We start from the raw sequence: 22,074 nt of genomic DNA, 5'->3' as shown, positions 1-22,074 counted from the left end.
TCCCTCAGTTCTTCCTCCATCTGCAGTCGAGCGAGCGCCATCCCACTTCTGACACCAATGTAGCACTGAGCGCGTCCTCTCCCAGAGAGGGGAGGGGGAGTGGACAGATGCGTTCATTTGCATACCTGGAAGCAGGCCCAGAAACAGCTTGTTCTGAGGAGAGCTGATGAGAATGAATTTTTCGACCGCTGAAACTCCGAACAAAGGATGATTTTGGGGCGAACAAAATTAAATACTATGTTTTTGGGCTTCTGAGACCTATATGACGTGACTGAAAAATAGCATAATATGGGACCTTTAACTGGAAATCTGATTTGTCATTTACACATCTAAAAAACTGAATCAACATGTTGAACTTTTTTTTTTTTTAAGTGCCCACATGTTTTACTAATACTGTAGAAAATGGGGATCCACCATGCTGTAGGGCATTTGACTTCTGTTATTTACATTTTTACAAACAATCTGTTTTTCACTCAACACTAAAAAGATATTTCATCATGATGAATGTATCCTCTAACAAACATACCATTCATAACCGTGCCGCATTTTTGTTTATCTATTATGCTTTTATTTTATCTGCTCTGTGTAAATATAACTCACAGTTCAGTAGAAAAATCACTGCATTTTAGTCTCATGACTATTGTTTGTCTTCTCAGTTGTACAGAGAAACACTGAATTTAATTTTTTACAGGATCTAATACAAAAATTTTAAATGAGGCATGTACAATAAAGCAATTGAATTGAATGTCACAATTTTAAGACTTGTTCTGACTTCTGGTTCCATCAAGAAAATCAACCAAAGCTAATCTACCCTTGAAATGGTGATATTTATTCAGAATTACCCGTCATTCATAAATTAGCTGAAAATCAAGTCTGCGCCAGCTACTGTATTAAAAATTAATTATGTGTGCAGAGGAGATGAAAAATATCATACTTTATAAAAAAAAAACCCCAGCAAGGTTTAAAAAGAGTATAGAGGACCAAGATGTTTGGATGATCAATCCAGCATGGTGAAATAGTAACATACTGCACAAAATCCACTTTTTCACTTTTCTCTACTTCTTGTCATTGTGTGTTTCATGGAGGTGCAGGACTTTATATTACAGTTAAATAAGTCCACAATGAGTAAAAATGTGACGAGTAGGAGGGAAATGATCAGAAATTGTAGTGGTTCAAAGGATTTATTGCTGAAAATCAGAGCTTTTTGTCCGTTTTTACAGTTTTTGGCTCTGAATTGTGTAGCCGTAGGTGAATGTTTAGTTTTATTTTAAATGTTCAACGGTTTACATGACTCTGACTGTGTCTTGGTCCTCTCAATCCCACAGGAGACTCAGGCTGGAAAGACCATTTGTCTGAGTGGCTTCATGGGTCTGGACATCCCTGCCCCCGCCGGGCCGCTGTGGATTCTGGGAGACGTGTTCATCGGCCAGTACTACACCGTCTTCGACCGCGACAACAACAGGGTGGGCTTCGCTAAATCCAAATGAGCACATCCTGCACTCAAGCATTAAGTTCAAGCTTCAATATCTGAGCTGCACACGTTTTCTGTTGCTTTGCAATCAAACCGTATTTAGCAATAGACTTTGTGTAGGGCCTAAATGCACTGATCTGAAGAATTTGTGTAATTTCTGACAGCGTGAGAGAAAGCGTTTGGAGCTTGGTAGGTTGTGTGGGGAGTTTATATGACCAGGCGTCAGTGGGTTGTATTGGTACTGCCCTTTTCAAAACATCCAAGTGATCTATTTTTTCTTTTTTTTTTTTTTTAAATCAGGGATTTGTTGTGAAGAGAACTTTGAATTAGGTTTTTTAGGATGAAGTTGGTCTACTACTGACAGATGTATCTTAACATGATTGGCGTTAATAAAGTGTTTTTAAAAGATAATGTGTTGTTGTGTTTTGTAGCTTTCATGAGTAAATCTGCATTTAGCTACAGACCATTGGCTCTTGGGTGACTCTCTTATGACAATAACATTTTAAATAAATTATACAGGATGTTGGTTTTTGGAGATGAATGAGAAGGTTGATGTGAAGCTGCAGAAAGCAGCTGCTGAGCAGAAACACTTGAAACAAGTAAAAACAGTTAGCCTGTTAGCACATCTAAAGCTCATGTCTTATTCTCCACACAAATACCAAAATGTAACACTGTTGTTGAGGTTTTATGCTGAGTCAGGCTGCAGTAATTTCTCTCTTGGATTTTACAAACCTCATGGTAATAACAAAACTTCCAGACCAAGAAATAGTCCAGCATATTATTCTGTTTCTCCACTGCAGTTGTTGTTTGGATTAAACCATCAAGACCCAACATGTTGATAAATGAGCTTAGCCATTCATAGGGCAAGTGATCACATTTGGCAACTCCCGCAGTGGGTCGAGAAGCATGTGATTTTTTTTTCATCCAGCTATTTGACGAAGATCACACATCGTAGCATTTGAAGAATCAGCAGAGGCCTGGAAAGTATCAAACTTTCTCTTTTCTCTGAAGTTGGAAAAAGACGGACTTGCCGCTCGGTCCTCTTTCATAATTGCAGTCGAAACGTCAAAACTAACCATGGTTAACGAAACTCTCACATTTCACGGTTGAGTAGTTGTGTTAAGTGATGATATATCCATTTCTTGGAATTTTTTATTTTTTTTTACCACTAATGGGCAAGGAACCACATATAGTAACTTCTTTGACCTTGAATTCCAACATGAAAAATGTCACAAAGTAAAGAAAAAGAAAAACTCATGTCTTCCAATAACACTCCAGGGATGAAATTTTGTTTGAATTTTAAAGTATTTCAATGAGTGCCCTTGAAGTGCTTGTTGGTAATGTACTTAAATGGGTTAGTTTGGTTCCTTTTGAAATGGAGTTTTATGAAGGACTTATACAGATTTCAAGAAGTAGAAAGGACAGTTGGGAGGGAAGCTAATCTGTGACATTGGGTCAACTGCAAAGCATTTTAGCCAAGTAAGATCAAAATCAGTTAAAGTGGATGCTATATTTAAAATATTCTCACTTCTCTCTATCTTTAGATAGCTGTCTTTGGTGCTGCTTTTTTCTCAAACGTAGAACTTTTGTATTCCTACATATATGCCACCATATTGCTGGAACACCGACCTCTCACTTTTAAGAAGTATTTTTCATGTTTTTATTGACTCTTTAACCCAATAGGAAAGCTCGATATGACCTTTTCATTTTAGACTGTTAACATTCAAGTTATGATGGACTTGTTTCCTTGTTTATGTGAATTACAGCATCATCAGCTGCAGCATCTGTCTGTTATGTAAAACTAGGAAGCTCAACGACAGAATCCTGAGGACAATTAAGTGACAAATATTGTGCAAGAACAGCACTATATACAACCCTGTTAATTTCCACTTCTTGGAATGTTTACTGACAATTATCACACCTAAAATAAGAAATAATATTCTGTTCTTTTAGCAACGAGTTCTCAGCTGTAAACCAGAAACATCAGTGGGTTCTGTATACTAATCAGTCTAAATCAAAATGAGTACTACCCAATACACAGTGAACAACAATCTGTACCCTTGATCTGTGGTAAAATAATCTGAAATGCTCTGTGCAGTAATGTAAATTTTAAAATACAGTAAGAAGCACTCTAAACATTTAACAATAAACCTGAGAACAATAATAAACAGTAGCAATACTCCATATTCTTAAATTGTTTAATAGTTCACAGCTCAGCAAACATAGTGTTCTGCATAGAAATCACAAAAAGCTGCTCTCAATAATCTTTCACAGTGAGCAGATGTTCTTGTGTTCCAGGTCCATGGTCCAGACGTGGCCATCAAACAGACCAGGGGGGTCTGGCACCGTGGACTTCCTAGAGCACTTCCTCTTTTTGCATTCTTCATATGGGATGGAAATAAAGTAGCGTTGGTTTAGCACATCCATCAAAGGCCTGCAGGTGTGAAGCAGGAAGCCCTCCACAATGAGGATGTGAGTCTCCTCCTCTTTGTGGTTGGACTTTGGGACGATCTCTGTGTCCAGGGTGTTATTAACACAATGAGACTTCTCAAACTTCACCGGGTTCTCCAGCCACGCGTAGGTCCTACTCATCATGGCGTCCATGTCCAGAGCAGTGATGACATCATACTGCTTAAAGCCACCTTCACCAACTTCAATCTGATCTTGGGACTTGAAGAAGTCATCCTGATGGATCACGCACCAGTTGGGCAGGTTCTTGATCAGGTGATTGGTGAGGGTGGTTTTCCCTCCATTGGTTACGCCGCCGATGTCGATGATGTACTTCATGTTTTCAGATTGGTCAAAGCTCGGAAATATGGTCAAAAACCGGGTCGAGAGTGATAGGACATAGAAGAAAGCTGAAAAAGAGAAGGTTGCAGCAGGAAACGTCAACTGCTGGAGTCCTCCATGGCACTTGAGTTCAGTGAGTAAGGTAAGAGCAGAAAGGGAGCTGCTACTTGGACGCGGTTCTTCCACCCAGAGAGGACCTCTTTCTGCTGTCGCTGCTACACATACTGCCCTAGTTGAGGGTTTAGGTGGAATATTCCTTTTAACCAGCCCCTCAGGTCTCTGAGAATTTTGGATGGAATACTCGGTTAAACCAACATTTTAGGTGCATGTCCAGGGATTTTTGGTGGAATGTTCCTTTAAGGTGGATGTGTGAGGACCTTGTAGGTGGAATACTTCCTGAAACCAACCTTTTAGGTCAACATTCAAAGATTTAAGGTGGAATATTCCTTTAAACTAACCTAAATTTCATGTTTTGATCATTATCAAGTGAGAAACCTCAATCCAGACTCCTCATAAAGACGTTTGAGATTTATGCTGCTGTTATTTGTTTAGTCCAGACTAAATGACAGAAATCCACAACTGTAATTTTATTTCAGGACTCAGTTATTAAATGTCAAAACAATCCATGTGACTCTAAAAACTCAACAGCTTTACAAACTCTAAGATTAAACTCTCCACAAGGATCCAAAATAAGTTGGACTTCTACATGAGAGCTTTAATTATTCTTCATCTACTTCCTGAAAAGTTTGGTCAATAAAAAAGACAAAAACTAATATTTTCAGCTGAACTAAAGACAGACTTTGTGATTTTTCTGCTCACATGTTGTGTTATTGTAAACTTACTCTTTCAAATAAATATCCTCCTAACCCCCTGGAAACCAGTGTTTGTCCTGTTTTTGTGTTGCTCCTCGGCAACCCAGACAGCCGTCATTATGACAGGTCGTAATGTTTTTTGATCAACACACCATACTATGACATTTTTACAGTAAAGGTTCTACTATGGAACCAGTTTGACATGTTCAGGTGTTCTTTGTGTGAAAACTCAGAGGTTTCAAGTATCAGAAGGTGGTTTTCTACTTTCTTTGTTAACTTTCTGCTTCAACTTTAAATTTCCTTCACTAAGCCAGCCCACTGGACTTCCAGTAAGCTGTGTTCCTATTGGCTGTCCAGGAGGCTGCTTGGTGTTATCAGGAACACCTGAGCAGCTCAGTGTCTTCCTGCTTTATGTCTGCAGTCAAACATTTCCTCTGCTTCTCTTCACTGAACTGGGTTTAACTTCGTTGCTTTAGTTTGTTCTTTAGGCGTTGGCTTGCAACTTCCAGCAGTAAAATTGTCTTTAATGTGTTTCTTGGTGTGTTTTAGGGCTTTGTACTGGATAGTTGTCTTGGTAAATGTGGTTCTTTAGCCACAGTTAGCACATGGTGCTAATGTGTGCAGTGATTAGTGGATTTGGTACAGCTGAGTTGTGTCTTTATCTTGGCTGTAGTGAGTCTTTAGAGGTTTTTGGTCAGACACATTCTGTACTCTTGTTTGTGAACCAACGCTGGTTGTCCAGAAGGTAAGAGTTCCTGTCCTGATTCTGTTTAAAGAGGTTCTCTGGTAGGCTGCAGGAGACTTTAGTGTTTGGGTTGTGCTAGTTTGGTTTTAGTACGGTTTCATTTGGACGACTATCTTGAGGTCCCTCCATGTGGTTTAGTGAGGTTTTCTGTAACAGTTCTACAAAGCAACCTGCAGCAGAAGAGACTTTGAGAGTTTTTAGGACGTTCTGGAGACCAGACTTTGGAGCAGCAGAAATAGTTGTCAGCAGTTTGAGCAGGAGAAGGTGAGCTTCAGAGTAGAAATGAGAAGGAAACTATCTTGACCTGTGTGGTGAGGTCCTGTACCAAGAGTTTGAGCAGGTTGTGAAGAGTCTGTAGTTCTTTGGTCTGAAAGCACAAGAAGAGTCGACTCCTTAAAGGAGAAAACGGGCGATATTGTTGGTTCTTCTGTCGCTCTGCAGTTTCCTTACACTGAGTATCAAGTTTCTATTTTAAATGATTTACCGTGTGAGCCCAAGAAGACTTCAATAAACTCCCTCCATCCCCTGAACACATTTTATTACCATGTTAAATCTTTTTTTTTTTTTAAATGTTTTTGAGTTTTAATACTTGTTTTAGCATAGCTTTTTTTCTTTGCTTGTTTAGTTTTGTCATCTGTGTGAAAGGTGTTAAACAAATAAAGTTGAATTGATAAACTGAATAACTGACTAACTCATGATTGTGACAACAGGAGTATTTTTATTGTGATTTAAGGGTTTGTTTCATTTTTAAGGTTGAGGTTAAAATCTAAACAGGAAAAAAAAGAATAAAGAAAAATTACATAAAAAAGCAACTGAAACAAAGGAAAAAAACATTTAATACAATAAAACTCTTATAAAGAAAATTAAACATTAAATACAACTAAATTATATTAAAAATACAAAATATTCAATTAGATAATTAAAGAGAAATTACAAAATATGTAATTATAAAATTAAACATTTTTTCAACCCAAATATCAAACAGTAAAGATGAAATGACATAATTAACCATTTCAAAAATACAATTAAGAAGAATATTAAACATTTAAAAATACAAAACATTTAGTTAAATTATTAAACCTTTTCAAAGGCAAAACATTTAATCAAAAAATTAAATGTTTAATTAGAAAATTAAATCTGAAAGAAAACTTTCAAAAGGAATTAAACAGAAAATACAATGAAGTATTTAAAAAGAAAAATAAACATTAGTAGGTGATAAAATATTTAAAAAGAAAAACCTTAAAGATTTAATTAAACATTTGGAAAGAAAAGGAAATTTTTCAAACAAGCCGATAAAATGTGAAAAAACAAACTTAAAGACAAAACATTTAGAAATCAAATCAGACATTACAAAAGAATAAAAGGTGAGAAAAGAGCAAAACTAAACATTTAAGAAGAATCAAACTAAAGAAAAAGCATTTGAAAAGACACCAGTTAGACTGTAGAAGATAAAATTAAACAGAAGAGACAATAAAACGATCAAAAAGAGCAAAAACAGATAAAGGTCTTAAAGTGTTTTCTAGTCTGAAATGAAAACATCAAGTTGTTTCTTCAAACATTTCCTCTTTCTATGTTTTTGGTTTGATTGTGGACAGGTTTACTAAGAGCTCATTTCAGAAAACTGCTTTCCAGATCAAGTCTACTAGTAGTTGAAGGTATCGCTCAAACTAATGTTACCTTCTGATCTCCACAAACTTTACTGTTCAGTGAAGAGAATCAAAGTTTGTTCAGGATTTCTAAAGAACCCACAGGTGAAGGTCTGAGAAGAGCTCAGATGGATGGTCTAAATGTGAAATTAAGACTCATGGTCACAAATTTTAAGGCTTCTGTTAACCAGAAAGTTCAAACTAACAGAGAAATACTCAAGAACTTTTAGGTTTTCAGTCCTCAGACTGTCGAAAGGTTCAAACTAACAGGGATCTACTCAGGAACTTAGAAGATTTCAGTCCTTGGACTGTCCATCCATCCATTCTCTATACATCGCTTTATCCTCACTAGGGTCGCGGGGGGGTGCTGGAGCCTATCCCAGCTGACTCGGGCGAAGGCAGGGGACACCCTGGACAGGTCGCCAGTCTGAGTCCTTAGACAGTCTGAAAGTCAAATCTAACAGAGGTCTACTGTGGGACTTAAAAATTTTCAGCCCTCAGACTGTGTGAAAGCTCAGGTCCTGAGGACTCGAGAGGTCTGGAGGCTTTGGAGAGTCTTGGAACTGAGAATTCAACCCTCCAGCACAAAGGCTGAAGTGTTGCCTAAAACAAAAACTTGAAAACGACAAAAAATAGATGATAAATGCGCAAAAAAAAGAAGACTTAGTATCTGAGCAAGTCGCTCAGGGGGTAAGAAGAGAGACTACCAAGTGGAAGGTAGCAGGTTCAAGACTAGAGTTTCTGTATAGAAGAGTTGCGACATGACGGGTCCAAAAAAAATTTGGTCATGTGCTCTATGGGCACCATTTTGTTTCCAATTCATGAACGTCGGGTTTTCCTGTTAACGTTGTTTACACCGCAGAGAGTAATTCCAGGTCTTCCAACACTTCCTAAATACCTGAAAAATGACGGGCTGTTGTGCCTTTGGGTGCACAAATCGATCAGAGAAGGGATTCCACATGTTTAGATTTCCCAGTAATTGTGAAAGAAGGAAACTGTGCGAAAATAAAGTCCAGAGAGTGCGATGAAATCGACTTCATCATCGTTTTTGTGCCAGGTTAGTCCCATGTATGTACTTTCATGTTATGAGATGAACATGAGAGAGAGAGAGAGAGAGAGAGAGAGAGAGAGAGAGAGGATAGATGAAAAGAAGGAGATTGGAGATAAGATGAAGAGATAGAAACATGGAATAGCTTGAAGATGAGAAGAGAGAAGAAAAAAGCTGAGATGAAGAGAGATGAAAAAAGATAAAATGTAAGATGAGATGATGGAGAGAACCTATATAAGATGAGATGATGAATAAAAGAGATGAGAGATGATATGAACACGCGATGAGAGAGATGAAGAGAGATAGTTAAAGAGAGAGAAGGTAAAAAGAAAGAATAATGAAGAAGATGGGGGCACCAAAAGAATATACAAGAATGCCGAAACAAATTATTTCGCATTGCTCAAATAAGTCTACATAAGTGTCCCTTCCCCCTTTCCGTTTCTCCTGTCTTTATACACAAATCTGTCCTCTAAATTGTAACAAAAAATCATTATTATTGATAAGCAATCATCCTTTTTTTACTTTTGAATGATGACTAGAAAGCTTAGAATGTAAAAATCCAAGTAAAACACATAGCGTGCTAAGCGAGTACACACACAGTCATGGGTGCATTAGTGCGTGGCACAGTGAATGGAAACAAAATGGCGTCAAATCCCCAGTTGTCGCAACTCTTCTATACAGGAACTCTATTCAAGACAAGACAATTATGCCCCCTAGAGGCCCTAGTGGTTAAAACAAATAAGTGAAAGTTGCAGTTCACTCCCCAACTGGCATTATTATGAAATGCCACAATAACTTATTACATTCAGCAAAAACACTGTCAACCTTTATTAGTTGTGGTTTTATTTATTCACACCTCAGCTTAGAATTTCAGCTTAAAAAACAAGCAAAAAAAGAAAATCCAGAAAATTAGATGCAAAAAATCCAAAAACTGATTCTAATAAGTTGCTACCTTGCATTTGATTGTATTAAATGGATAAAACTGCATCACTGTCAACTTCCTCTGTCAGAAATCTAGTTAACTCTTAAACCAGAAAATTAGGATTTAAGAGTTTGATACTGATGCATGATCTTTATGCTATTTCACTGACAGAGATGAGCAGCTCTGTGGAATTAAATCAGAAATATTTACATTAAAATGCATGCCTATTAGCATGAAAGCAAAACTGTATATTGTGAAGTTGCAGCCTTAGCCCCAAAAATACTCTTTTTGTTGTGTACACTGTAATTTAAAAAAATCTTCCATTTACGTATAGAATTTTCTCTCTTCTGTTTGAAATATAGGGAAGAAAACACAGAAATAAAAACACATACACTACCGTTTCCATTTATAATAGTAATTTAGCACATGAACAATGTCTAGACTGGATTTCTGATAACTTTAATGTTGTCTTCATTGAAAAAAACTGCCTTCTTTCAAACATAAGAACATTTCTAAGAGACCCTAAACTTTTGAGCAGTAGTGTATGTGAAGAAGTTTTTCATCAAAATTGTTTATTATGTGGACAAATAACTCTTTGATTGTATTTCAACAATGAATCACAGTTTAATTTGGCTTTTTGGAAAAGAATTTGCCCCCCAAAAATGCTTCTGTTTCAAAGTGAAGACAAATTTCCACAATATAATGGTAATTAATTATGTGAAAAATAATTAACTGCATAAGTGTTTGCCCTTGTTTCGACTGGTTCTTCAGGGCACAACAAAGGAGGAAATGCACATGTTTTTAAGTTTCGCAAAAGAATATTTATTGAGAAAAAAAACAAAATAGTGGCGTGTGTGTGAGGTAGTGGAAATATGTAGTGCATGTTGTCAGTGTAAAACAAACAAAATACCCTAAAGGACCGGATGGCTGACTGAAGACATGGAGGTGAGTAGAGAAAGCTCTGGCCCAGTCTGCTGGCTTATATACGCCTTGCTACACTTCCCAGGTGTAGCTAGTTCATAGAGTATTTGTATACATGAGCTTGTTAGATGATTACAGCTCTGCCCAGCCAGAGACCTGTAAGAGGAACAGCAGAAGACAAAAGCTCTGGGGTCCTAACACTCTTCAAAGTGACTCATCTGATTCAACACAGGTGCAGTTGGTAAGTGCTAAGTCTGCTTTGATATCCCTCTAAAATGAGCTTTTATTGAAATAATACCACCTTTAAAGGGGCGAGGTTGTTTCCTTTGTCTGGTGCTCAAAAATAAATTAAACTGACTACAAGATGGAAAATAAGAAAATATTATTCAGCTTATCTTGTGCACAGAAGATAAAATATTTCACTGTTTGGTATAGGAGTGGCTTCACACTTATATAACAATCAGAAGAAAACAAATAGAAGCTTTGTGATTATAATGATAATTATTTTTCTGTCTTGAGAGATATTAAACAGAAGGCTTTGTGTACGTGACAGATCTTGACTCTAATGAGGCTTTTTATTGGAGTCATTTTCAGTTTATTTGCTGAATCACGACGAAAACTACAAGCTAGCAGAAAGTTTGACTGGCTGACTGGCATTATAAAAAAAGCAATAAGTGACGTCACTCGCTAGTAGTTTAAAATTCACGTGACGGAGCCTCCCGTCAATCAGCTGATAAAAATCTGCTGTTGATCCAGGAGCAGCACAAACAGCTCAGTCATTGTCGAGTCTCTGCGTTTGTCCTACTGCCACAATGAGGAGCGGATTCCTGTGTGTGTTCGCCGCCCTGCTCCTGACCACCGAGGGTCTGGTCCGGTGAGGAAATAAAAAAAACGTTAATTTCAAATATGTATTCTGTTAGCGCGGCTAAAGTGACTGTTAGCTACATGTAGGGCTGCAACTAACGATTATTTTGATAATCGATCAATCGGTCGATTATTTTTTCGATTAGTCGATTAATCGTTTTTTGCGCTTACATTTTAGTTTTGCCTTTATTTTCCAATGTAAAATATTTATAAAGGGCCTATGTCATTCAACGTACATGTTAAGAGCTTTTAACCATGTTACAATGTCCTAAATTCTTCAAAAACCGATCCAGAGTTGGATTTTAGTATGTCTTAATTAGCAGCAATCAAAACACTGACTCATCAACATATACATACTCATACAACCATCCAACATCACAAGATCTTAAATGAAGTTTCACCAAGGCAACATTTATACTTTTAAAACATCTTTCCTGTAGAGAAGCATTTTCTGGGCACCCATGTATTTTAAGCTATACTACAATAATATCACAATTAAGGGCTCCAAAAGTAGTGAACTAAATTTAAGGTAGTAATTTGAGAACAGAAAGAAAATAGAAACAATTTTGCTGTTAACTGCATTTCATTTTTTCCAAAAACCAACACAGATTTCACCTGAGAACGAGTTTTATAGCTTATTAACATGCTGTGAAACTGTAAACAATACTTAAAATAAAGTGCCATTTCAGGATCCTAAATGGAAGTCACATTTTTAAGAGTTTCTAAAAAAACAAACAAAAACTGATTATTTAGAGAAAACAAGTGCATTTTACAAACAATGTAAACATTAGTCTAATGAATGAATCATTAACTTTGCATTGCAGTACAAAAATGTTAGCATATCCACATGCTCTGGGCTAAGGCTAGCTCTCTTTTTAGAGGCTATATTTCCTGCTGTAGAAACAGCCGCTCTGCTGGTGTAGTAGTGCTTGGTATACAGAGGTAGGATTTTGCTAACCTTGACAAAAAGGGGTATTTCACCTCATTCCACTTCCAACACTGTAACGGATTTTCTCCCTTGGAAACTGGCTTCTCACCAGAGTATGTGAGGACCTCCTGTCGGACTTTCCCAGTGAGTGCACAGCCGCTGACTGTGAGTCTATGACGCTGAGTGAACGTCAGGTGACCTCTGGTTGCTTAAAACCTCCACTGGCTCATTACTGCCACACCTGGTCACCGCGATTGCAGGCTGGCTTAAAATATGCGCAAAACATGCCGCTTACGGTAAAAATAGACTTATTAACCAACTAATCGATGACCAAAATAGTTGACAACGATTTTAATAATCGATTTTAATCGATTAAATCGATTAGTTGTTTTAGCTCTATCGATACGAGCAACTGGCAACTTATACAACTCTGTTAGCAAACACTCAACGGTCACTGTGTTTGTTAGCTAACAGCTAGCTGACGTTAGCCACAGCAGTTAGCCTGTAATGTCTGCACTCAGCACGTGATGTCTTTGTCAGTCTGAGTTGATCTTGTGACTTCTAGCTAAACTTGTTAGCCGGCTGTGCTATTACCTGTGCTAGCAGACAACAAGGGGCGTTTCCGGGGAAAACACAGGTGGAACTGATAACAGTGACTCAGGAGGTCATGGCGGGTTGAAAAGTGGAACAGCACGTACAAATGTTTGTATACCTGCGTTGTCATGTCAAAATGTCTGCCCTGAGAAAGGTCTGATAAGAAAAACTTTGAGCCCTCACTGAGGAAATTGACATGATACAACCAAGCAATAAAGGCTCAAATATAATGATGTAATGGAGACTGTACACTATAACATGCATAGGTGGTGCATTATGAATATACATGTGGATTTGCACAGGGTGGTTAATGTACTTTTGTAGAGAATAGTAAACCTACATACAGCCATGGCCATACGTTTGGACTCAGCATGACTTCCTATGTCTGTTTTGATGTCTATTACAGAACATAACTAATATTTTTTGACAGCACCAGTTTAATTAGTCAACAAATCAACAAGGGATATAATATTATCAATAAATTCCAACAATTGGAACAACTTTGTTCCCAAAACATAATATTAGAAGAAAATAACAAAAAAAAATGCAGTACTTTCACAACCGAATTTGGTAAGAATAACAAAATGACACCAAACTCTTTTGATGTATTTTTCAAATATGAAACTTAATATAGTTCTCAGGAGTTGTGTATTGTATTGTAAGTGACAATTTTGTGGTATTTTCTAAGATTCACAAGCGTCATGGTACTTGTGTCCAAACTTATGGCCATGGCTGTATCTGTTGTTGCATTCAAAGGGTTATGGAAAGAGTGTTGACAGGATGTTGTTGACCCCGAAGAGCTATGAGAGAACATTTTGTTGTCAATCTGTATGGAAACAGTTTTGCGTACGGTTTTTACACTTAAGGAGCTAAAGGGCAGGGAGGAAAGCAATGTTAAGTGAATTTTGTTGCACTCAGAGGCTGTAAAAAAACTAATGTGCAGCGATGTTCTAAAGTGGAAGAGCTATAAGATTAAAAAATGGTTAAAATGTTAAAAGGAAACTGTGATAAGACGTGTTGTTGCACAGGAAGAGATATAGATGTTGGACTGTTAAGAGTTGACACAGGTGGTTTATTTCACATCATTTACAGCCGAGAGAAGAACAACACTCCTAACCACCTGGACTGTGTTTTCCTTCATTCAAACCCATGATATAGTTGTTCTCATGCACGTTTTTTCTGTTTTTGTTGCCAGGAAACTCAACAAGTATGAAATTAAATCATAATACAAACCCGGCTGTCTTTTTGTTCGTACCAAATCGAGGCTGTTCATTAGTGGCAGAACTGGTATTGCGATACAAGATGACCTTATTAACATCACTTGTAACCTTCCTCATGTGGTCCAACACTGTTATGGAAACCATTGCAAGTACCTGTCTTATAGCAAGTGTCATCACATAGACTCCCTCCCCCCAGTCATGGTCAGTGTTGCAGCATAATGTGTGTTGCAGATTTTACAACACTGCAATAAAATGTTGAGCCGATAAGGAAGCAAAATGTTGGTCAGATCGTTTCTGTAAGGTTTTCAGCTTTATTGGTATTTACAAATGATCTCATTCAGTCTGATCAGCCTGGAATTCGTGTTGTCTGACAGAATTCCTGATGTGGTGTGAGCCCTGTTTGGGGGTCACAGTTCAGTCTACTTTTGATACAGGAGAGATAACAGGAAATGCATAAAATAACATTTTTTTCACTTGTTTTTCTGCTTTTGTGGTGGCAGCAGCAAAGCTTCGTAATAACCTTCCTCCTTTAGACAAATGTCTGTTGACATTGCCAAGAAAAAACTGAAGACATGTTTTCACAGTTTTGATTGCTCCTAGTGGTCTTAATATCTTAGTATTTTATGTATTTCTTTAATTTTAGAATTCGTTGTACAAATTTTCTGTTTGTCTTGCTATTTAAAACTTTAATCTATTTTTTTAAACATTTGATCCATTTTTGTCTTTTGCACGTATTTTGTTGTTGTTCATCTTTTTACATGTACAGCACTTTGGCCAACTCCAGTTGTTGTAAAATGTTGTTATATAAATAAACTGTGGAGCTTCAATGATTCAGATGATAAATTGATAATCCATTAATTGATTTCAGTAATTTTGTGAGGAAAAAAACTGTTAAAATATTCTGCTTCCAGTAGACTCCATGTAAATATTTTTCTAGTTTCTTTCCTCTTCTGTGATAGGAAACTGAATATATTAGGCTTGTGAAAAAAGATATTTGAAGCTTTCATTTTGGGCCTTGGGTTCTAATAAAACAATTAGTAGTTTTACAGGCCAAATGGCAAATTTATTGATCAGGAAAATAATCAACAGATAAATCTTCAATGAAAATAATCATTAGTTGCAGCTCTTCAGTCAATAAGAAATGACTCTAAGCTGTTTATTCTCAAATATGAAATAGAAATATCCAAAAAGTTGCTGGTTTTGGCTGCAGAAAAGCTGATTAAAATGTGTCCTGTGACAAAACATGACACCACCTTTAAAGGTTAGCCCTGCTAGGATGCTAATTCTCTCAGAACAGAAACATCCTGTAGAGAATGGTTCAAGATTACTGTGTGCAGCTCTCCCTATTATTTGCCTTGGATAATGGATATGAATCACAGATGTGGGCAGGTATTCAGAGGTGTGTTATCAGGCTACAGGTAAACGGGACTAACTGATTTTATTGTTTGCTCTCTTAAAGAATTCCCTTAAAGAAATTCCGTTCCATCAGACGTGAGCTGACCGACTCGGGGAGAACAGCCGAGGAGCTTCTGGCCGACAAACACTCCCTTAAGTACAACTTTGGCTTCCCCTCCAGCAATGCTCCCACTCCAGAGACCCTGAAGAACTACCTTGACGTAAGCATCCCTCTCAAACCACTGACCTGGGAACTTCACTTTCCCTAATGCTCCATGTAGAAGCTAAAAGCCACACCGGGGGAAGAACCACAACAAAGGTCCTGTTGTGTTGCGGCCGCCTCGACCTTTTTCTGTAAAGCTGCATCGAAAATTAGACTAGAGTCTGTCAAGACCAGTAAATCCCCTGCAAACATAGAGTAAGTTCTCAGAGAGGCTGATTTAAAATGTGAGAAAGACAGAGGAGGAACCTTTAGCATCAGACTCGCTGAGCTGTAAGCCTCTTGATCCTCATCAGCTGACAGTTTGTTTGTTCGGTTCCAGTTTGACGGAGCGTATTGAGTAATCAACTTTTTTTCCTGCAATGATCACATCAGTCACAGTGCAAAGATTGTAAACCCAGAAGAGAAGCATAAACCCGTCTGATAAGCTTCTGTCTAGCTACTGTTTTACCATTCGGTTGGCCCCGTTTGGTGAGTTACATGACCAGATATTGGCCAGTATATCAGCCCAGTGCTTTCTTATCACAGACTGGTTTTAGTGCTGTATAGCTGAGCCAATGATTGACGAGAAATTTCAACACAAAAATACCAGAGATATATTAAAGGTTTGTCACTTTTACTCTCCTAAATGTCCTGGTCCTCCTTTTAAAATCAAAAACTAGCTCATTGTAATTCTTTATACTTCTTAAATTTCCACTTCAGAGGTTGGCACAGGTTAAAACTGCAGGAAGTCATCTGCATTCAGCTGCTGTTGGTTTAAAAATAATCTCCGCCGATGCTACATTCACATGCTTCTCCAGTAATATTAGGCCTTGGCAGGTAGTTTTGCTTTATACCCACTTTACAAGTTCTGTCTAATATACCGGGCTTTGCAAAAGTTCTGTTACACTCATGGTGAAGACCTGAAAGATCTTCACCATTCTCGAGCCTCTCCGCGACTCTGTGGACGGTCATCCGGCTGATGTTCAGCTGTTTGGCTCTGTCAGACTTGTTGTGGCTAGCACGAAGGAGAGCAGATATCTCAACTCTTTTGACTTCCATCTTGATACAACTTCACTGGAGAACAAATTTGTATTAAGGACACCTGCCCTATAAGGTAGAACTTTCAGTTTGTTTAATGGAAGTTTTCACTCCGACATGTAAACGTCTCTAAAGATCATGAAACTGAGTGTAACAGAACTTTTGCAAAGCCCAGTATTTGCTATAACAAGAGCAGCTAAATATTATGAAGACCCTTCTCTATGACACATTGCACTCAAACAGCAGCAGAAACTACATCCTCCAAGCAAAAGCTGAACTCTTGAACCTCGCTGAAGGAGGATTTAATGGAAGGCTGCTGGATTGTTTAAGCCCGGTGTAGCTAACAGTAAAGCTTAACCATGAATCTATTCCAAATCTCAGTTTGAGATGATGCCTTGGAAGCAGAGTGGTCTTGCTCACTTCTGTGGTCTTTAAGAAAAGTGGGTTAAAAGTTTTGTGTTTTCCAGAATGGTCTAACTGTAAGGCTATATTTGGGTTAGGGTTGGACTGCTTTTCCACTAAAATGTACACAATAAAATATCACGGGAATCATAGAGACTCAGTTTGGATACAACAGCTGCAGTTTATGATGTACAAGGTGTGGCTGCTGAGTGAGACTAATTCCATTTTTATAATATTCTGAGTAGAGTTTAAACTCTCAGATGTTTTTTTATGCTCATCCATTGATCAACGTTGACTGTGTGGTTCTGGATATACGCTGTAGATTGGCTGACAGAAGCCCAGTTTTATTGTTTAACAGCCATCTCCTGACATTGCAGGACACTGGGTCAATGTAGGACGACTGACCCAGTTTAAAGTGTGCTGTTGGCTCGTGTGACAGTCACAAGTTTGATGATATCACACGTCATAATGCCCCATCACATGTTTGAAATCTATTGCACTGAAACTTGACAATAAAAAAATCTCATATCACACTGTCTGTAAATTTCAATTGAATTATTTTCAAAATAGTTCAACTTAATTGTAGTAAATTAAATTAGAAGAAACAAAGATTTTACTTGTTTTATATTATTGTTTAATTATAATTGAGTTACCAGAGTTGTATCATATCTTTTTAAGAGGCTTTTTACGTTCTGGACTCAGCATGACTGTCTGCATAAATAAAATCCTCCAGTGGTATTGAGCTGTTCACATTATTTTAATCGCTCAGGTTCCTCCATTTGTCTTTTTCTCGTGAAATTTTGTGTATTTCAGAGGTCTACCAACATCTGTGAATTCAGTTTCATTAAACAAGCCTTTTATAGTAATTTTTTATTTTTTTGCCTTTTTCGGCTTTATTCGATAGCAACAGTGAAGGTAGACAGGAAACGGGGGAGAAGAAGAGTGGGGGGAAGGGCCACAGGCTGGAATCGAACCCGGGGGTCGGAGACCAGCCCCTGTACATGGGTCGCCCGCTTAACCCGTTGAGCTATACAGGCACCCAAACAAGCCTTTCATAAAGTGTGAAAAAGCGTCTGCAACTGACAAAAATATTCACATTTTGTTCACTGGAATATTAAACACAGAGATATTTAGGTGTTTAAGAAATGTAAAAGGAAAAAAAACTATTTCTAACTCACCTGACCTTTTAAGTTTATGTTTGGGGATTTTCTTGAAAAAAAAAAAAAAAAAAACTCATGTTAAAACTCCTGTTAAAACTCCTGTTAACTTCGTGGAACCATAAATAATCCTAAGACTCATCTTTGATTAATTTTAAAGTACCAAATTTTTTTCTTTAACATCACAATATTTTTTGTTTGTTGTTGCATTTGGTTAAAATTTGAACCAAACATCCGGAACTCTCAATATTAGGATAATTTACAACTAAACTGTTGTTACTGAGTGTTACTTGTAACTAAAACCAGTAAATGTTTCATATATTTGCTTGCAAAATGACATAAATTGTTAATTTATTTTCTAAAATGGAAGATTAGTCAACTAATCCACAGAGCTCCACAAAGAGTGAATGATTTTTAATTTGTTAATCCATTGATCTGTTTGTTTTTCTGTACAGAACTTGGAGATATGTCCTTTCACAAAAAATACATTTTGCAGCTAAAACCAGCAAATAGTTCCCACATTTGCTTTAAAAAAAGGAAGAATATTGGGAATTAATATTAGTTAAATTGAAGATTATTGAACTAATCTTCACAACTCTACAAAGGATGATCATTTTTAAGTGGTTAATCCATTGATCCATTCATTTGAACCATTATATCATCAGAAATTACTGTCAGACAGCTATAAATGTGATACAGTAGCAGCTTCATTTGCTCCTGCTGGTTTCCAATGATGGTGAAACATGTTTTAGATTAAATTGTATGTCTTCAGGTGAACGGAATCTGCGGAAACACAAATATTTGACATCTGTTCAAAGATAAGTAAAAATATCTAAGCATAAGAGAAAGTCAGAGTAATTCGGAGATGCTTGACTTCTTCTTATTGCTCAGAAAAAGGAAGTACAAAGATTCCTGAGTGACTCGACACAAACTTTGACGTTATTTAGCAATGAAGCGTTTGACCAGGGTTGCTTTTAATCACAGGAAACTGCAGTTTGCTTCATGTCCTGAATCTGTGGACTAACAGTTTCCTCCTTGTGGTTACTGCTGACCTGAAGCAGCTGATTTCATGACTCAGTAACTATTTGACCTGCGTCCGTAAAACACTCACTGACACCAACAGCTGTGAGAGCAGGACGGCCTGTTCACTCTAACTACCTGTTGTACAATGAGACCTTGTTTTTGAATCATTAGATCTGCTCTGTTTGACTCCACATTATTACGTCCGCCAGGAGGTTATGTAATCACCGGAGTTTGTTTATCTGTCTGTGTGTGTGTGTGTGTCTGTTTGTCTGTTAACAGACAAACAGACACACACACACACACACACAGACAGACAAACGGCATGGCGGAGGTATGCGCTCTCCGAGTGCCTTTCTAGTTGTAATCTGCTTCCTGAGCTGCAGAATTATGTGCTCTCAGCTCATTTATGTTTCCTTTTTCACCCAGGCCCAGTACTATGGTGAGATCAGCATAGGAACTCCTCCTCAGCCCTTCACCGTGGTGTTCGACACCGGTTCCTCCAACCTGTGGGTCCCCTCGGTCCACTGCTCCATCTTAGACATCGCCTGCTGTGAGTCCCGTCAGCTCTGAAACATCACGTCTGCACTGTTTTTAGAGCATCTGACGAATCCTTGGGTTCTGTTTTTCCTCCTGCAGTGCTGCACCACAAATATGACTCTGGAAAATCCAGCACATATGCGAAGAACGGCACCGGCTTCGTCTTCCGGTATCCAAGTGGAAGTTTGTCCGGATACCTCAGCCAGGACACGTGCACTGTAAGCCTGTTGGCTACAGGAAATCATCAGGGGCTTCTGCTCAGCCATCTCTGATTACCCTGATACTTTTTTGTTGGAGACTGTTGATATTTAGGATTGTATCTGTGCAGTTCCAGCTTAATATATCAAATACTTTCTGAAATCCACCCACTTTCTACACAATTTCTCACACATTGAAATTTGAGGCTGTTTGAATTTCGTTTCAGGATAAAAGCCTGAAATTTGAGACTGTTATTTCTCATTAATTCAGATTCTGCCACAATAGACAAGTAGATCAAATAGTTTCAGATTACTGATGAGTTAAGCTATAAAAAAATGAAGGGGTAATTAAAAAGAATGTAGCTGCAAGGGGACACAAGCCAGTGTCTTATTGTGCCAGTCCCAAGCCCAGATAAATACAGAGGGTTGTGTCAGGAAGGGCATCCGACATAAAACTTTAGCCAAATCAAACATGCGAATCAAATGTATGACTTCCATACCAGATCGGTCGAGGCCCGGGTTAACAACGACCACCATCGGTGCTGTCAACCTACAGGGTGCCAGTGGAAAATGGACGACTGTTGGTCGAAGAAGGAGGAGGGGAAGGTGTGTTCGTAGGAAGAGAGAGAAGAGGAACACCAAGAGTCTAGGACTGAGAGTAGGGACTTTGAATGTTGGAACTATGACAGAAAAAGGTAGAGAGCTGGTTGACATGATGCAGAGGAGGAAGGTGGACATACTGTGTGTCCAGGAGACCAGGTGGAAAGGTAGTAAAGCTAGAAGTTTAGGAGCAGGGTTCAAGTTGTTCTATCATGGTGTAGATAGGAAGAGAAATGGAGTAGGAGTTATCTTGAAGGAGGAGTTTGTTAGGAATGTCCTGGAGGTAAGAAGAGTGTCAGATCGAGTGATGAGCCTGAAGCTAGAAATCGAAGGTGTGATGTTCAATGTTGTTAGTGGGTATGCTCTACAGGTAGGATGTGAGCTGGAGGAGAAGGAGAAATTCTGGTTGGACCTTGATGAAGTGATTCAGAGCATCCCTAGAAGTGAGAGAGTTTTCATTGGTGCAGACTTCAATGGACATGTTGGTGCAGGAAACAGAGATGATGAGGAGGTCATGGGCAGGTTTGGTATCCAGGAGAGGAACGCAGAAGGACAGATGGTGGTTGACTTTGCAAAAAGGATGGAAATGGCAGTAGTGAATACTTTCTTCCAGAAGAGGCAGGAACATAGGGTGACCTACAAGAGTGGAGGTAGGAGCTCACAGGTAGACTACATCTTGTGTAGACGGTGTAATCTGAAGGAGATCAGTGACTGCAAAGTAGTGGTAGGTGAGAGTGTAGCCAGACAGCATAGGATGGTGGTGTGTAGGATGACCCTGGTGGTGAAGAAGATGAAGAGGGCAAAGGCAGAGCAGAGGACCAAATGGTGGAAGCTGAAAAAGGAAGAGTGTTGTATGACTTTCAGGAAAGAGTTGAGACAGGCTTTGGATGGTCAGGAGGCGCTTCCAGATGACTGGACAACTACAACAAATGTGATCAGGGAGACAGGTCGGAGAGTACTTGGTGTGTCATCTGGAAGGAAAGGAGATAAGGAGACTTGGTGGTGGAATGAGGAGGTGCAGGAGTGGATCCAGAGAAAGAGGTTAGCTAAGAAGAAGTGGGACACTGAGAGGACTGAAGAGAGTAGACAGGAGTACAGGGAGATGCAGCGTAAGGTGACAGTACAGGTGGCAAAGGCCAAACAAGGGGCTTACGATGACTTGTATTCTAGGTTGGACAGTAAGGAGGGAGAAACTGACCTGTATAGGTTGGCAAGGCAGAGAGACAGAGATGGGAAGGACGTGCAGCAGGTTAGGGTAATAAAGGATAAGGATGGAAGTGTGTTGACAGGTGCCAATAGTGTGATGGGAAGATGGAAACAGTACTTTGAAGAGTTGATGAATGAGGAAAATGAGAGAGAACGAAGAATAGAAGAGGTGACTGTTGTGGACCAGGAAGTAGCAAAGATTAGTAAGGATGAAGTGAGGAGGACACTGAAGAGGATGAAGAGTGGAAAGGCACTTGGTCCTGATGATATACCTGTGGAGGTATGGAAGTGTCTCGGAGAGGTAGCAGTAGAGTTTCTGACTGGGTTGTTTAACAGGATCTTAGATAGTGAGAAGA

General features: G+C 38.5%; 2 protein-coding genes across 4 annotated transcripts in view; one reads left to right on the top strand and one right to left on the bottom strand.

The window, feature by feature from the left end:
• ctsd (cathepsin D) overlaps positions 1 to 22,074 on the top strand; it is a 49,117-nt gene that overhangs the window by 16,732 nt on the left and 10,311 nt on the right. Inside the window, exons 1-4 of one of the 3 annotated variants that reach the window (XM_051937259.1) lie at positions 11,104 to 11,229; positions 15,421 to 15,577; positions 19,605 to 19,728; positions 19,815 to 19,933. In XM_051937259.1, the coding sequence (XP_051793219.1) occupies positions 11,168 to 11,229; positions 15,421 to 15,577; positions 19,605 to 19,728; positions 19,815 to 19,933 (462 nt within the window). In that variant the 5' untranslated portion in view covers positions 11,104 to 11,167. Of the gene's footprint in view, positions 1 to 1,325; positions 1,883 to 11,103; positions 11,230 to 15,420; positions 15,578 to 19,604; positions 19,729 to 19,814; positions 19,934 to 22,074 lie in introns of those variants that run through there. The other 2 variants (XM_051937254.1, XM_051937252.1) reach the window with 2 other exon arrangements.
• LOC127530484 (nicotinamide riboside kinase 2-like) lies at positions 2,655 to 4,258 on the bottom strand. The gene has a single exon (XM_051937303.1). It carries the CDS (start codon positions 4,256 to 4,258, stop codon positions 3,740 to 3,742), a length of 519 nt encoding a protein of 172 aa, XP_051793263.1. The 3' UTR covers positions 2,655 to 3,739.

The sequence above is a fragment of the Acanthochromis polyacanthus genome, chromosome 2, assembly GCF_021347895.1.
Source record: "Acanthochromis polyacanthus isolate Apoly-LR-REF ecotype Palm Island chromosome 2, KAUST_Apoly_ChrSc, whole genome shotgun sequence".
Taxonomy (NCBI): Eukaryota; Metazoa; Chordata; class Actinopteri; family Pomacentridae; genus Acanthochromis; species Acanthochromis polyacanthus.
The sequence above is the reverse complement of the archived record's forward strand: the minus strand, read 5'-3'. Positions and strand labels throughout refer to the sequence as shown.

What these genes read in the sequence shown, in the direction of transcription:
- LOC127530484 (XM_051937303.1), bottom strand. Translation starts at nt 4,258, where the DNA reads ATGAAGTACATCATCGACATCGGCGGCGTAACCAATGGAGGGAAAACC.